Here is a 15,636-nt window from a genome sequence, read left to right as displayed (position 1 = left end):
CCCCCCCCCCCCAACACACCTCTCCTCACAGAGCCTAAGAGTCCGCGCCTCAAGCTCACCCTTCCCTAAAACCCAGGAGTCCAGATCCGCCATCCCTCACCTGTCATCATTCTGTGCCACTGCGACGCCTCAGTGGCCAGGGCTTGGGAGAGGCTAAGGACCCGCTCCCGGTGGCCTTCGGAAGTCAGCAAGTAAGGGGTAGTGTTCCTAGGACTAGACGAAAGAGAAGATGGGGAGCAGGGATGGTGGGGGCGCCTGTTCTGGGAGTTGCAGTCCATAATACATGTCCCCAAAGAACTTTCCACACAACCCGGTGTATTATGGGATGTTTAGTCCAATCAATTTTACAGGAATTGGGTTTGATACCGCCAAGAGATTTCTTGAAACTGCAGTTCTCATTGTGTATCCAGGGCTTCCTGTCTTGTTTCAGATGCCCCAGAAACTCAAGAGGCTTTAAAAGTTTTGCCACTTGCAATTCAGTACTCAGAAGACTCTCATGACAGTGCTACTCACCTCCCCTTTTGCGAACAGATTTCCACGTTCCCTTCATCCACCCTCTAGTTCCTTACCTACTCCAGGACCCTGAGCTTCTGAGCCATTTTGCAGCTCCTAGGACAGACTGGAAAGGAATTGTGGCATTAGATTCCTGGCCTGGAAACCCCACTTCTCATTTTGAGGCTGAAGTAGAGGAAGCAGGAAGAGGCTATGAAATCCGATGGGCCGGATGTGGTGGTGCACGCCTGGCCTGTAATCCCAGCAGCTCAAAAGGCTGAGGCAGGAGGATCACAAGTTCAAAGCCAGCCTCAGCAATTTATCAAGGCCCTAAGCAACTTAGTGTCTCTAAGTAAAATATTTAAAAAGGGCTGGGGATATTGCTCAGTGGTAAATTGCCCCTGGGTTCAATCCCTAGTACTCAAAAAAAAAAAAAAAAAAAAAAAAGACTTTTTACTATCCCACCCCTCACCCCCTAACCCTAGGCCACTCACCTTTTGCTCCAGGTCTGCCTGGCGTCTGGCTGGGGACAGTGTCCTCCCTAGAGTGAGCAGCCGGGGGGAGGTGGGGCGTGGGAGAGGCCGTCCACACTCCTGGTTCCTGCGAATACGCTCCAGCTGCTCCTGAGCACTCATCCGAGGCCGGGTTGTGGGGACCTGGGGAGACGAGAAGTACCCTATGCCCCAACCTTGGGCCTCCTCCTTCTTCTTCCTGACCTCCTGGCCTGTGGTCTGACCTTTGCCAGTAAGTTCACCACAGCACTTAGAGGGGTCTTTCTACACCCAGAGATGACACTCTCTCTCCCTTGCTCAAGCCTCCTGTGGCACCCATACAGCCAGCAAAGGCTTTTGAGGCCCTGTGTGGCCTAGCCCCCACCTACCTCTCTGGTCTCACCCTGTGGAAGCCCAAAGCCCCAGCAGGGGGTGTCCCAGACACATCAAGCTTCTTCCCTTTCTAGTCCATGGGACTTGAGTTGCTTCTCTGAACTCTGGCAACTGAATTGTCAAGATTATTTTGGGAGAATCTCAGGATTTAATGATGCTTTCTTGACCTCTCTGTTTCTTTTGTCCTCAAAACCAGAGGGAAGGGCTGTGTTCAGTGATAGAGCCTTTGCTAAACATGTACACACCCTGGTTTCCATCCCAGCAAATATAAAATATTTGGTGAAGGAACGAACAGATGAATGAATAAAGAACTTGCTATTTTCAGCCCTTTAGAGACATTCATCTCTTTTAATCCTCTAGGTGGTAGGAATTGCAATTAGCTCCATTTTACAGATGAAAAAATAGAGGCACAGAGAAGTTTAATCTGACCTAAAGCCACACAGCTTAGGAGTGGTAGAGATAAATTTGGTCCCAATGCTCTGAATAAATCATGTGCTTTCTGCTTTGAGTGTGGCTTTGGAATTCTCCTCTCCCAGCTGTTTCCCCAGGTTTTGGGGGACTGTGGTTGTTAGATCATAGGGTTATGAGGCAGACCTAAGGGGGACCCACATATGGCCTACCTTGGTTCCCAGTTGCGGAGAAGTGGGGCGGCGACCCTCAGGACTAGAAGCCCGGGAGACCCTCGGAGATCCAAGACCTGGCAGGACAAGGGACTTGGTGAGGTTAGAACACAAGGAAACTCCCACTCCAGCAGGATGCTCACCTGACCGAGGGCTGGCAAAGTCTCTGTCACCTCCAGGGGGCCGCCCCCAGTCAGCCTCAGGGGACCGAGGGGAGCTCAGTTCCAAGGACTCAGGCAAACTCTGGAGGGATCAGAAAAGGAGAATAATTATTATTGTCATCATCATCATCATTATTATTATTTTTGGTACTGGGATTGAATTCAGGGGCACTCAACCACTGAGTCACATCCCCAGCCCTTTTTTGTATTTTTTTAAAGTTGTCTATGGACCTTTATTTATTTATATGTGATGCTGAGAATCGAACCCAGTGCCTCACACATGCTAGGCAAGCGCTCTACCACTGAGCCATACACCCAGCCCCTTTTTGTATTTTATTAAAAGACAGGGTCTCACTGAGTCACTTCGTGCTTCGTTTTTGCTGAGGCCAGCTTTGAACTCGCAATCCTCCTGCCTCAGCCTCCCGAGCTGCTGGGATTACAGGCATGTGCCACCATGCCCAGTATCTCAAAGAGAGTGGAGCTGGGTTCTGAACCCAGGTCTTCTGGATTCATGGTCTGAAAGTCAATGCAAGCAGAAGCTCTAACCCAGCTATGACAATAATTGTCCCGGCTTCTGGGGGGGCCAAGTCTGTCTCTCCACCTTGGGGATTAAGATTGGTGGTGTCTAGTAAGTGCTTTTTTATTTTATTTTATTTTATTTTTACTTTTTAAAGTTGTAAATGAATACAATACCTTTATTTATTTATTTCTATGTGGTACTGAGGATCGAACACAGCGCCTTACACTTGCTAGGCAAGTGCTCTACCACTGAGCCTCAACCTCAGTCCTAGTAAATCCTTTTTAACAAATGCCTTTCCTCATGCCTGTAATCCCAGGCACTCAGGAGGCTAAGACAGGAGGATTGCAAGTCCAAGGACAGCCTCAGCAACTTAATGAACCCTCTTTCAAAATAAAAAATAAAAGGGCTGGGGATGGGCTGGTATTGTGGCTCAGTGGTAGAGCACTTGCCTAGCATGTGTGAGGCACTGGGTTTGATTCTCAACACCATGTACAAATAAATAAAATAAAGGTCCATTGACAACTAAAAAGTATTTTTTTAAAAAGGCTGAGGATGTGGCTCAGTGGCAATGCTTTGCCACAATATGCAACTATTCACATAGCATTTATTTGTCTTAGGTATTGTAAGTCATCTAGAGATGGTTTTAACTACATAGGAGGAAGTGCATACATCATATGCAAACACCACATCATTTTCTATAAGGGGCTAGAGCACTGAAAGATTTTGGTCTCCACAAGGGATCCTGGAACTAACCCTTGCAGATACCCAGGGGCATCTATATAACAAACAAGGAAAGAAGGGCTCTCAGAGTTGAAGATACCTGCCTGAAGTTGGTTAAGTGACCAAGGGAGAAGAAAAGAGGTGGTTGGGGGAACAGGTTGGACCAGGGACATAGGAGACAGAAGCAGAGTCTTACCTCCCTCTCTGAGGACTCCTCGCCTTGGAGTGCAGGGGATGGGGAGTCAGGCTCAGTGTGGGGGAGTGCTTTCTGAGGGCCACCCAGACCAGCCAGCGTGTCTTCTACCATCCACAGCTGCTGCTGAGCCGATGCTCTGTCCTGGGGGAAGGAAAGGATTAGTTACTACAAGTTGGGAAAATGCAAGGAGGGTTACAGCTGATGGGTCATGTGAGGGTGTGAAAGCAGCTTGGCCATGTTTATGGAGTCAGGTCCCTCCTCCCAGTATGGAAATCCAATTTAATAGAGAGGACTGTCTTTCTGTACTGCTCTGCCAGTAGTGCTTCTATCCTGAATAGATGCCATAAATATATGGAAGTCTGTTTCTGAACACCTGATTCTAGTCCTTTGGTGTATTTGTCTAATCTCGTGATGATGCAACATGAATCATCTTATTAACTATTGCTTTATCCTCAGACTTGACATAATAGTTGTGTTGGTCCTTGAGCTTTGTTCTTGGAGATTGTCTTGGCTATTCCTGGCCTTCTGTTCTTTCAGATACAATTTAGGACCAGCTTATCAATCTGCACAGAGAAACCTTCCAAATTTGTACCAGGATTGCAGATCCCCACTGGGGAAAGAGACACCACATGTTCACACTAGTGTCTTTCCTATCCATGAACATGGTAAATCTCTCTATTTCTATAGACCTTTGCTTTTTCTTAATTATGTTTTGTGGTTTTCAAAGTAGATGCCTTGCATATTTTTCACTAGATTTATTCTTAGGTATTCAATTTTTTCATGTTATTTTGAACTCCTATTTTCAACATTCCTTTTATAATTGTTTGGCATGAGTAAATAAAAAGACAATGATTTTTGCACATTAACCTTTTATTTTAGTGACCTATTTATAGACATATCATATCATCTGAAAATAAAATACTCTTTACTGTATTTTTCTTGTTCATTATTTATTTATTTTTTGGTGCCAGGGTTTGAACTCAGGGGCACTTAACCACTGAGCCACATCCCAGCCCTTTTTTGTATTTTATTTGAGACAGGGTCTCACTGAGTTGTTTTGCACCTGGCTAAGTTGCTGAGGCTGGCTTTGAACTATGATCCTCCTGCCTCAGCCTCTGGAGCAGCCACCTGCTGTTTATTTTTTGATACTGGGAATCGATCCCAGGGGCACTTTACCACTGAACCATATCCCCAGGCCCTTTTTATTTTGAGGCAGGGAACTTGCTAAATTGCTTAGGGTCTCACTAAGTTGCCAAGGCTGGCCTTGCATTTGGCATCCTCCTGCCTCTGCCTCCCCAGGGTGGGCCATGCAGGTCGACATACATCTCTCTTATTAGATAAGTTTACTTCTGTTCCTGTTTTACTGAGAGCTTCTGTTATGAGTAGGGGGGGAACTTTGATAAATATTTTCCAGATTTTATGAAGATGATTATGTGGTTTTTCTCCTTTGTTTTGTTCAGTGTGGCAAAATATACAGAGTGATTTTCAAAGGTTCAACTACCCGTCTATTCCTGTAATAAATCCAGCTTGGAAGTCATGTATTGTTCTTTTATATACTGCTGGTGCTGAGCCAGATTTAAGTCCAGTGGGCAGGAGAAGAGGTAAGGGGCGGGTTTTAGGATGAGATGGGAGGGGCTTAGCGTGAAGAGGGTGGAGCAAATCTATGAGAACGCACTCAATACAATAAGCCGATGTTTTTAACTAAAAATGCATGAATTATCGCTGAGTGCATAGACAGAGAATAAAGAAGCGAGTCTGAGGCGAAGCATTGGGGCTTATATTTTTAGAAGCAGGGCTTAAATTAAGGGGTTGGGTTTAGAATTGGAAACTCCATAGGATAAATTTAACAGGCACATTCTAGAAGTAGGGTGCCAGACATGAACTTGCCAGAGGGAGACGGGGCTGAGGGTGGTGTTTTGGCAGAGGGGCGGGGCTTCCACAGGAGAGGAGAGATTTAGAACCAGAGAGGGGACTGGATGTGAATCTGAAAACCGGTCTTAACTACAATAAGGGGCTTAGACTGGAGGGTTGGGGCGGGGCTTGGTGAGTGGGCGGGGCTTGGACTCTGGATGGAGTTGGGGGGGTGCTTAAATGATGAAAGGGTTTCCGGCAGATCTTGGAGCGGAGAGTGGTGTTTAGGGGGTAGGAGGGGAGGTACCTGGGGGGAACCGAGGTGCAGCAGGTATTCGAGGGTCTCTCTTAAGGTGCCCAGTTCCTGCTCCAGGCCACTGTATGTGTCCCAAACCCGCTCTCGCTCCTCAGGTTCCAGAAAGGGAGAGACAAGGTTAGCATCCCCACCAGCCAGATCTTTCCCCATTTTTTCCCAGTTGAGGAGGAGGAGGAACGGAAGCCTGGGCCCCGGGCCTCTGGGGTCATAAGGACCACAATCCCCATGAGCCTTGCCTCTTGGACTACCGGGAACCCCAGAGTCTATATGGATCCTGCAATTTCAATGAACTGCTAGTGTAGACCAAAAACCAGTATTCTCTGGATTCCTGAGTTACTAGTGCACTCTCTTAGCATGGTGGAATCAACAGATCTAATGAATTCCTGAGACAGTCAAGACCACAACACTTATGCTCACGGGGCAGCAGAAAACTCCTAGCCAATAATAATAATGATAGTAATAATAATAATGGCTAACATGTATTGAGCATGCTCAGTATGCACCCCTTTCATTCCTGTGAGGCAGTACTGTTTTTGCCTCCACTTTAGAGATATTTAAATATTTAAAAATGTTTCTCTATTGTTTACAACTAATAATAATTACAGCTAACAATTACATATTGCTTGCCAAGTACCAGGTACTTTACTAAGTGTTAAATATGCATTCATTTACATAAGTTAATGTAATCCCCACAATGACTCTATGAAGTAAGTATAGAGGATGGAACCCAGGGCCTCACAAGGCTAGGCAAGGGATCTGCTACTGAGCTACGTCCCCAGCCCAGTAAATAATATTTTTATCATTCAAGAGTTGACATAGAAAAAAAAAAAAAAAAAGAGTTGACATAGGAGGTAACTAAAGTCCAGAGGGTTTCATAGCTTTTCTAAGGTCACAAAACCCCTGTGGGAGGCAGCTCACCTAATGCCAGGAAACTATATCAAAATCAGCCTCTGTGATTGAGACTCCAGATTCAATCCCCAACATTTAAAAAAAAAAAAAAAAAAAGTCACCCCCTTAAGCTGCTAAATTAAGTTCTTCTATTGCTGGCTGCTTGCCCTTTGCCCTTTACAATGATCAAGATCACTCATTTAAAGTTGGGGTGATGGAATTCTCAAGAATTATGTGCCTGTGAGCCCTCACATTCTCTGGTAACCGCCTGCACAGTCCTGGGCCTCCTGGGAGGGAGGAGTACCCCTTTCCCCATGCTCACCTGGGTCAGGTGACAAAGGGCAGCTCTCACACTGACCAGCCGGTCCTGCAGCAGGCGCTGGCGACCCCAGGCCTTCCCAGGACCCACAGCCTCCCTGCCTGCCTGACCCAACTGCTGCCGGGTCAACTCCAGGGCGGCCTCTAGCTGCTCCTGTAGAGAGGGGAAGGTGGTCAGACCTGGGAAGCCACACCTGGCCCCAGAGTGAGAGGCATGGCCCCAGAGTGAGAGGCATCCCCCCAAATCCTCGACATCCAACAGCATCCTGGCTTCCAGTCAGAAAGTGGTAGGGGCAGTTGAAGAGGCCAGTCAGAGGCCCCTGCCCCGCCTGGCACCTTCTCCTCCTGCCTCTGGTCTATGTCCTCCTGCAGCCTCCTCAGGAGCTGGTCCTGCCCACACAACTTGGTCAAAAGAGTCTGGAAAAAGAGAAAAGAGACTCTTTATGTGTCCTGTCTGCCTCTCCTGCTCCACAAACTATCTAGAACATTCTCTTTATAACTCAAGGAACTCAGCAGGGGTTGGATCAGGAGAACTTACGTCTGTCTCCAGGCTTTGGTGGAAGTTTGAGTCCAGGGGGGGACCTGGCTAAGAAGAAGAAAAGTCAAGGGTCAAAGGCAAGTCCTTGGGGCTGGGGATGTGGCTCAAGCAGTGGCGCGCTCGCCTGGCATGTATGCGGCCCCGGGTTGGATCCTCAGCACCACATACAAACAAAGATGTTGTGTCTGCCGAGAACTAAAAAATAAATATTAAAAAAAATTCTCTCTCTCTCTCTTTTAAAAAAAAAAAAAAGGCAAGTCCTTAATGTAACTCAACCCTATGCCAAGACGTGTCTCCACCAACAGACACCCCTCTTCTGTTAGCTTGCTGCTAAGCTTTAGCAAATCTTTTAACAGGAGCTTAAAGCCTGTTTTTCCTAAAAGCACTGATTCTTCACTTGGGCCTAAAGACCAACAAGTAACCAAAAACAGGATAAAAGCTTGGCATCTGTGCCTCCATGTTGCATCTGCCTCCTTTCACTACCTTCAATGTGAACTCTGTACATAACCAAGGTAAGAGTAATTTGGATATTTCCAAGATTTACAGAGACATCATAATCAACAGGCTGTCAACTACCTATTCCAGACTGCCAAAATGGCACCTCAGAGTCTTCAATCATTGCCCTAAACCTGAAGGAGGGCCCATTATCAACCTAACTAACTCCAACTTGTCTTTCTGATTTTTTTCTTTCTCTGAGTCACCACCAAGTCCAGGTCTAGTAGATCAAGATCTTGTGATAAGAGTCAAAACTAACCCCCCTAAACTTTCTTATCTCTGACAAAGCTCCCTATGAGCTATGCTGATGCTGAGATTCCGCTGTACCCAGACCCAGACGAGAGCTGGCCTCAACTACAGCTTGACTGCTAAATGTCCTCCCCACTGGACACAATGCCCACACCAATACCTCAGTCTTGCTGGCAGAAAAGATGTCATCTATGCTACTGGGGCAAAGAAGGGGACAGCAGTGCCTCAAATCTGCGCTGCTCTGTCTGGACCTGTTACTTAAGAAATTCTTAATGGGGTGGTACATGCCTGTAATCCTAGAGGATCGGGAGGCTGAGGCAGAGTTTAAAACCAGCCTCAGGAAAAGCAAAGCGCTAAGCAACTCAGTGAGACCCTGTCTCTAAATAAAATACAAAATAGGGCTGGGGATGTGGCTCAGTAGTTTAATGCCTCTGAGTTCAATAACTGGTACAAAAAAAATTAAAAAATATATATGTATATAAAATAAAAAAGACTGGGAGGGGCTGCAGTTTGGCTCAGTGGTAATGTGCTTGCCTAGCACGTGTGAGAAACTAAGTTCAATCCTCAGCACCACATAAAAATAAGTAAATAAAATAAAGGTTAAAAAAAAAAAAAAAAAGACTAAGAATCCCAGGGGCTGAGGAGGCTGAGACAGGAGGATCATGAATTCAAAGCCAGCCTCAGCAACTTAGTGAGGCTCTAACAACTCAGGGAGACTCAAAATAAAAAAATAAATAAAACACCAAAAGACTGGGGATGTAGCTCAGTGGTAGAGCACCTCTGGGTTCAATCTGCAGTACCAGGGACAGAGGGTGTGGGGGACCCAAAGATATGTACAAGTCCTAACCCTGGGTACCTGAGAATGTGACCTTATTTGTGAATAGGGTGTTTCCAGATGTAAGTGTTGAATAAAAATTATAGGAGGCCTTTGTTTTGCACAAGGCTCCTCCACTGGGCCTTGAGAGATGAGGCTGAAACCAAAATGGAGTCTCTCACATTAAAATTCCAAGTCATGGGCTTGGGGAAATGACACATGCCAGTAATCCCAGCAACTCTGGAGGCTTACGCAGGAGAATCACAAATTAAAGCCTGGCCTCAGCAACTTATAAGACCTTGTCTCAAAAAAGAAAATTTAAAGGACTGGGGATGTGGCCCAGTGGTTAAGTACCCATAGGTTCAATCCCTGGTACCAATGATAAATAAACAAATAAAGCCACTAAGGTCACTAAACTGTTGTAATTTTGTTCTTTGATGTAAGTTCCAATGATGTCTGGTATCCTCACACAAGGAGATAGACACAGACAGGGGCTAGAGATGTAGCTTGGGGATAGAGCACTTGCCTTGCCTGGGGAGGCCCTGGGTTCAACCCCCAGAACTTCAAAAAGAAACGCAGACTACCACACAGGAAGATAGCCACGTGATGACGGAGGCAGACACTGGGGGGATGTAGTCCAAGAACAGAAGGGGTTTGGGGCAGCATGAGATGCCAGGACAGAGGCAAGAGGAAGCAGGGCCCTGAATGTGCTGGACACCTTGACTTCTCAGGCTTCTGCCTCCAGACCAGTGAGAAAACAAATTCAGTTGTTTTCCCATACAGCTTGCTACAGCTTCAGGAGGTGACATTCCTCATGGCAAAGAAGGCAAGGGACAGGGCTCTGGTAGATTCAGGAGCCCCAGGATACCTACCAGTAAAACCATAGAGGCCCGGGTTCCAGGGGGTCTTGGGGGGAGCTGGAGATAGGTGGAGGAGCCAGATGGGGCCTGGGAAGAATATTGAAATAGAGACGTTTAGAAATTGGCATATCTGTCAGGCTTGGTGGCACCTCCTTGTCAGTCCAGTGATTCCACAGGCTGGGGCATAAGAACTGAAAATCCCAGGTCAGCCTGGGCAATTTATCAAGATCCTATTTTAAAATAAAAATAAAAGGGTCTGGAAGGTTGGGCTGGGGTTGTGGCTGAGCAGTAGGGCGCTCACCTAGCATGTGCAAGGTCCTGGGTTTGATCCTCGGCACCACATAAAAATAAATAAATAAAATAAAGGCATTGTGCCCAACTACAACTAAAAAAAGGGGGGGGGGAGCCTGAAAGGGCTGGAGGTGTAGCTCAGTGGTAGAGCATCCCTGGGTTCAAATACTAGTATGGAAGAAAAAAAAAAAAAGTGGCATATCTTAGCAACAAAATTCAAGAGGGTATGTCCAGATTTTTCACTGAGCTATAACCCCAGCCTTTTTAATTTTTTTATTTTTGAGACAGCATCTCCCTAAGTTGTTTAGGGCCTCACTAAGTTGCTGAGGCTGGCCTCAAACTTGAGATCCTCCTGCCTCAGCTTCCCAAATCGCTGGGATTACAGGCCTGGCAGAGTATTCTGGACTACAAGCTCCCTGGTACTTAAAGAGCAAAGACCTGAGATCAGGAGGAAGGACCGTTGTGAGGTATGATGGGAGACGGGAGTCCACTCTCCCTCCTCACAGCTTGGTCCTGCTATTATGGAGTACAATTCCCATTATACCCTAGGGACATGGCCTGGAGTCCAAGAGGGGCTGTGAGGCCTGATGGGAGTTATAGTCCCCACCCCTCACCTCTCCTCTCCGTGGTCTAGGTTCTTGACTCCAGTGCTGGGGACTCCTGGGGGGCTTTCCTCCGCCAGCGTCGGAGGAGGGTCCTCGGCGAGGAGTGGGGGGACGTGATAGAGTCTGTCGCTGGGGGCCCCAATCCAGAGGAGGCCTGACATCGATGCGACTCAAGGGGGTGTGAGGTCGGGCAGGGAGCGCTGCGTCTCCCGAGGAGGGAGGGGGTCGCCGCGCAGGAGCCGAACGGGGACGCGGAAGGCTCAGAGGGGAGGGCGGGCGAGACAGGGGCGTGAACAGGCTGTCGGGAGAAGAGAATGCGGGAGCGCTCTACTGGACCTACACCCCCTCCCCTGTCCGCCCCACTCTTCAAGACAGCCTCAAGGTCATCGCCCCTCACTGTCTCACTGTCCCTCTAGAGTCCAACCCTCCTGCATTGGGCAGATCCCGAACAATTTCTCCTTGATAACTTCTCCTTAGAACTTCTTCCCGACAGGAACCCCAGCAACTCACCCCCAATCCAGTACCAAGTGACAAGCCACGCCCCTAATCTGTTCCGGCCCCGCCCTTCCATTAAGCCACGCCCCCTCGTAGCTCAGTTCTACTCACTCGGGGCTCCTAGTCCGCCGAATCCGGGGTCCAGACTGGAGGTCGGCTGTGGGGCTGGGAGTGAGCAGCCCAGGTCGGCCATGACCTCTAGAGAACCGAGCCATCTCTGGTGATTCTGAGATGCGTCCCTCTTCCCCTCTGCTCACCTCCGGGGGACCCCCGGGACCGCCAGGGCCCTCCCCACGCTGGGGACTTGCGGGTGTCCTGGGTCGCCCACTGGCGAATGGGCACAGAAAGAAACATTACTTCTTTGAACCTCATTACAGCCCAATTCTCTTTTCACAGCAACCCACCCCAAAACGGGAATTGTGCACTATAAACCATTGTCCCCCTTTGCAGGTGAGGAAACTGAGGTCCCTAAAGTAGAAGTGACCTGTACCGGGCCGCCGAGCCCATTCAGGTAACAGGTCCAGGGAATCACGTGTCCGGCCTAAGCGTTGGGACAGGCTGGGTCAGGGCCTAAGAGACAACCTGACATTTTAAAAATATCTGGCCTTGTCTTTTCGCTGACGTGGTTTAGGTGTTAGCCTCAGTGAACCGAGACTTCTAAAGGAGTCCTTCAGAGAGAGGTGCAGATAATTCGTGGGGCGGAGCTGAGAATGTCTACTAGATCCCCTGATTGGAGGGTCGACTGGGAGGGGCAGGGCGTGGCAAGATTGTGGGCGGAGACTAGGAGAAAAGCCGTTTGCTGATTGGAAGAACCCTAAATGCCCTGGAGGCGGGGCCTGAAAGGTGGAGCCTTAGCTGGAAGGCTAGTGATTAGACATTCGTGGGACAGGTGGACCTTCACTCACCAATCTTCCCCCTCCGCGCGGGAGGCCCGGCCCAAGGCCCGCAGCCAGCCCCGCAGGTCTTCTAATGTGTCAGCCGCCAGGACATAGGTCCTCATGCCCGGATGCTCTGCCTGTGGGAGGAGAAAGCTTGGGACCCAGACCCCCGGGCTCTCAAAAAAAGGAGGATGCCAGGGACCCTGTGCAGGACCTTTCAAGTCCAGTAAGGATGCTCCAGTGTACGCCCACCCCATGCCTCCTGTTCCTATCAACTAGTAATCTTGGAGGATGGACGGACTCACCGTGAAGGTGAAGCGCCGCCCTCGGGGTGCTCCGGGCCCATCTGGCCTAATACTGTAGCTGGGGAGCAGGACACTTCCCAGGACACTCTCCTCGCGGCTGTCTGCAATGAGAGGGCCAGAGTCAAGGATCACATGGATCAGGAGGCCAAGAAGCTAGAGGGAAGCACGGGTGGGGAAAGGGCCTTCCAGCTGGCGCACTGACCCTTGTAATAGAAGAGGCAATGGCCAGAGAGGACGAACCAGCGACGTTTCCAAAGCCGTAGTCCGGAGCTATCCTGCGGAGAGAGATGGGAGAAAGGCCGTGGGTAGAGAGAAAGGAGAAAGTAGGTGGACACTGACCACAGAGACAGAGACCCAGAGAGAACTGAGAAGGGGACGGAGACACAAAGAGAGGGGAGGGACAGAGATGCAAGTTTAATGTAATAGATTTAGATGGAGAGCTGGAGGCCACCGTGTTCATACAGCTGGATCTGTGTTGGACTCTAAGCTCCCCCAGTTTCACATTATGCCTTTACACTAGTCTTTTCCCCCAGGACCTTCACATTTTTTCATCTGTCAATTGGGGATTGAGAAGTTTTAGGGAGGTTTGGATGAGACGGTATACCCCATCTCATGGGGGCAGGGGCTTTATATTTAGAGACTTGGTCCAATTATTTTGAAGCCTAAGACACAGAGAGGCTAGGAAGGTGGCACTGTGTCTTCTTATCGCCTCTCCCTGAACCACTCCACGGGCTCCAACCTCAGGCCCTTCTCCCCATCAACCTGTTCCACAGACTCCAGGATAATCTTGTAAAATTCTGAACCAGATCATGTGAGTTCCCTTTTCAAAATCAATTTACCATCCCACTTAGCATAAAGCTCATTTTCCTTACCCTACTTTACTAGTTTTCAGGGAGTTTCAAACCTGAGCACCAGAAAAGAATGTTCAAACACAGATTTCTGGGTCCCAGCCCCAGATCCTGATTCAGCAGAGGTGGGGTGAAACCTGATCATTTGCATTTGTAGCCAGGTACACAGCCCCCAGTATCCTTTTTCTTCACACACTGATGCTACCTGTTTATGAAGCCAGCCCCGGATGTGCACGGGCAGGTTGGGATCCCTTCGGAGTGCATTGTTCCTCTTCCCAAAGGCATGGACCTTGTTTACTGCCCGAGTGGGCTTCTAAGGAGAGAAGAGGGACAGAATGAATAGGTCTCAGGATGGTATGAAATGGGCAACCCTAGGGCCTCACTCCACTGCCCTTAGAAATCAGCTCAAGGAGGGGTGAGCTGGGAGGTCAGAATTGGCGGGTGTTCATAGTGCAGAGTTGAGACAATCTTGATGGGAGGGAGGTGTTCAGAGGCAAGGAAGAGGGAAGAGGCTGTGGCACAGGAATTTGGGAACCAAGGGCCCACTGTCAAGAAGAGCATGCCCTTGGCCACCAGAGTCAGGGATGTGAACCTTTGGGATCTGAACTGGGACTATTAACTATGAGGTCCTCATAAGCAGGAGGAATTTCCATGCTGAGTCCCTGGTGAATTAAAGGTGGAAGAATGCTGTGATGTCAAAGAATGACATCCCTCAGCAATGAAGTCCAAGGTAAAGAGGAGGCTCCAAATCCTTCCAGTGTGCTCAGTTGGGGGTCACCTCTCCTGATACACAAGCATTTATAGCCAGATTGTTGCAGGGCACCCCTCCCTGGAAGTGGTGCTGACCAATGCTAGGATCAAATCTCTGGGCTCTGAATATGGGAAACTGGATATGGCAGAAGGAAAAGGAAATGGGGTCCTCACTGGCTGGCATTATTTGGAGTGAGAGCATCTTGGGTGTCCCCAGGGGATCTTATTGTCAGAGAAGGGTCTTTCCTTACTGGGTTTCATGGGTAAATTGGGTAGAAATCCCCAGTCCTCATCAAGAGTAGCTATTATACCTCAGTTCTTAGTGGGGCCTGGGCTGAACAGTGAAATTGCTCTCTGGCTTAGAATTAGGAAAAATAGAAGGAGTGGGGACAAGAGTTGGAAGTATCTTCACGTTCTCAGCTGCAGCTGGTGGGCAATGTAGGACCTTTCCAGGTCTCGCATCCCCATGGTTAAGGATCCTTGTCCTTAACCACTGGAATCCCTAAGGTGGTACAGAACCCAGGGCTAGGAAAGGGGACAGGCAGCCCAGATCCCCACCTTCTTCCCCATCCCCACTGGGAAGCTCAGACCTGGGTGCTCAAGCTGCTGCGGGAAGAGATGGTAGAGGCGCTGCTGGCCAGGCTGAGGCTGCTCCGAGGTCGCCCCTCCTCCATCAAGTACTTGGGGAGAGAGAGAAAGGGGCTGTGTCTCGGCAGCTGACCCAGCTAGGGACAGAGACAGGGTCAGGGGCTTGGAGGTCGGAGGAGGCTGAGGAGAAAGAGCCTGTTGTTTTGAGATTGGGGGGCTGGGGGAGGCCATGGCCCGGGATTGCATACCAAGAGCAATGCCAAGAGAGGTGGGCGGCACTGGCAGCTGCGAGGAGGGGGCAGCTGTCTGCAGCCCAGTCAGAGAATAGGGGTTCCTTTATTCCTGCCCACTGAGCTCTGGCCAGGAATGTGACCCTCTCTGTGCTGAGGGACCCCATTCCCTGCCTCCTTCCCGCTACCTGTCTCCTACACCAGTCCAAACCATCCGGACCAGCTCCCCAAGCCCAGCCGCACAGTACCAGGAATGTACACCGGGCAGCCCCTCCCAGCCCAGGCAGGAAACTTACCCGGCTTTGGGGTCCGGGTGACAGGGGGAGAGGACAGTGCAGGAGAGGGGCACCCAGTCACTGTCTCCCACCTCCTCTCTCTCCTTACCTGGTCGCTGCCAATCTTTTTTGTCTCTTTGTCTTCTGTCTTGTTCTCTCTCAATCAATACCCCTCTTTTTCCTCTCTCCTTCTCACACCTCTATGTCTTTTAGACCCTCCCCACAGTCTTACCTTCTGTCTGTCTCTCCAGTCTCTGACTCTTTCAGTTTCCCCCACAATCCTTCTGTTTCTGTCCAAATCTCTTTCTGTTTCCTCCTAAATTTTTTTTCTCTCTTTCCCTTTCTCGCTCTTTCTCTGTCTTCCTCTCACTCAGTCTCTTCCTTTCTTCTCTCTCTCTCTCTCTCTCTCTCTCTCTCTCTCTCTCTCTCTCTCGCCCTCCACGTCTGCT

General features: G+C 49.2%; 1 protein-coding gene across 4 annotated transcripts in view; it reads right to left on the bottom strand.

Moving 5' to 3' along the window:
• Plekha4 (pleckstrin homology domain containing A4) overlaps positions 1-15,636 on the bottom strand; it is a 17,061-nt gene extending 1,425 nt beyond the window's left edge. Inside the window, exons 1-19 of one of the 4 annotated variants that reach the window (XM_015496584.2) lie at positions 15,209-15,635; positions 14,685-14,774; positions 13,550-13,657; positions 12,699-12,771; positions 12,497-12,597; positions 12,219-12,328; positions 11,425-11,640; positions 10,828-11,116; positions 9,935-10,009; positions 7,505-7,552; positions 7,303-7,383; positions 6,971-7,120; positions 5,752-5,850; positions 3,594-3,734; positions 2,140-2,239; positions 1,997-2,073; positions 987-1,148; positions 570-619; positions 101-213 (exon numbers count right to left, since the gene is read on the bottom strand). In XM_015496584.2, the coding sequence (XP_015352070.1) occupies positions 101-213; positions 570-619; positions 987-1,148; positions 1,997-2,073; positions 2,140-2,239; positions 3,594-3,734; positions 5,752-5,850; positions 6,971-7,120; positions 7,303-7,383; positions 7,505-7,552; positions 9,935-10,009; positions 10,828-11,116; positions 11,425-11,640; positions 12,219-12,328; positions 12,497-12,597; positions 12,699-12,771; positions 13,550-13,657; positions 14,685-14,768 (2,077 nt within the window). In that variant the 5' untranslated portion in view covers positions 14,769-14,774; positions 15,209-15,635. Of the gene's footprint in view, positions 1-100; positions 214-569; positions 620-986; positions 1,149-1,996; positions 2,074-2,139; positions 2,240-3,593; positions 3,735-5,751; positions 5,851-6,970; positions 7,121-7,302; positions 7,384-7,504; positions 7,553-9,934; positions 10,010-10,827; positions 11,117-11,424; positions 11,641-12,218; positions 12,329-12,496; positions 12,598-12,698; positions 12,772-13,549; positions 13,658-14,684; positions 14,775-15,208 lie in introns of all 4 variants that reach the window. The other 3 variants (XM_015496585.2, XM_048790576.1, XM_048790578.1) reach the window with 3 other exon arrangements.

Source organism: Marmota marmota, unplaced genomic scaffold (assembly GCF_001458135.2).
Source record: "Marmota marmota marmota unplaced genomic scaffold, marMar, whole genome shotgun sequence".
NCBI classification, from domain to species: Eukaryota; Metazoa; Chordata; class Mammalia; order Rodentia; family Sciuridae; genus Marmota; species Marmota marmota.
This window is presented reverse-complemented; position numbering and strand designations above follow the sequence as displayed.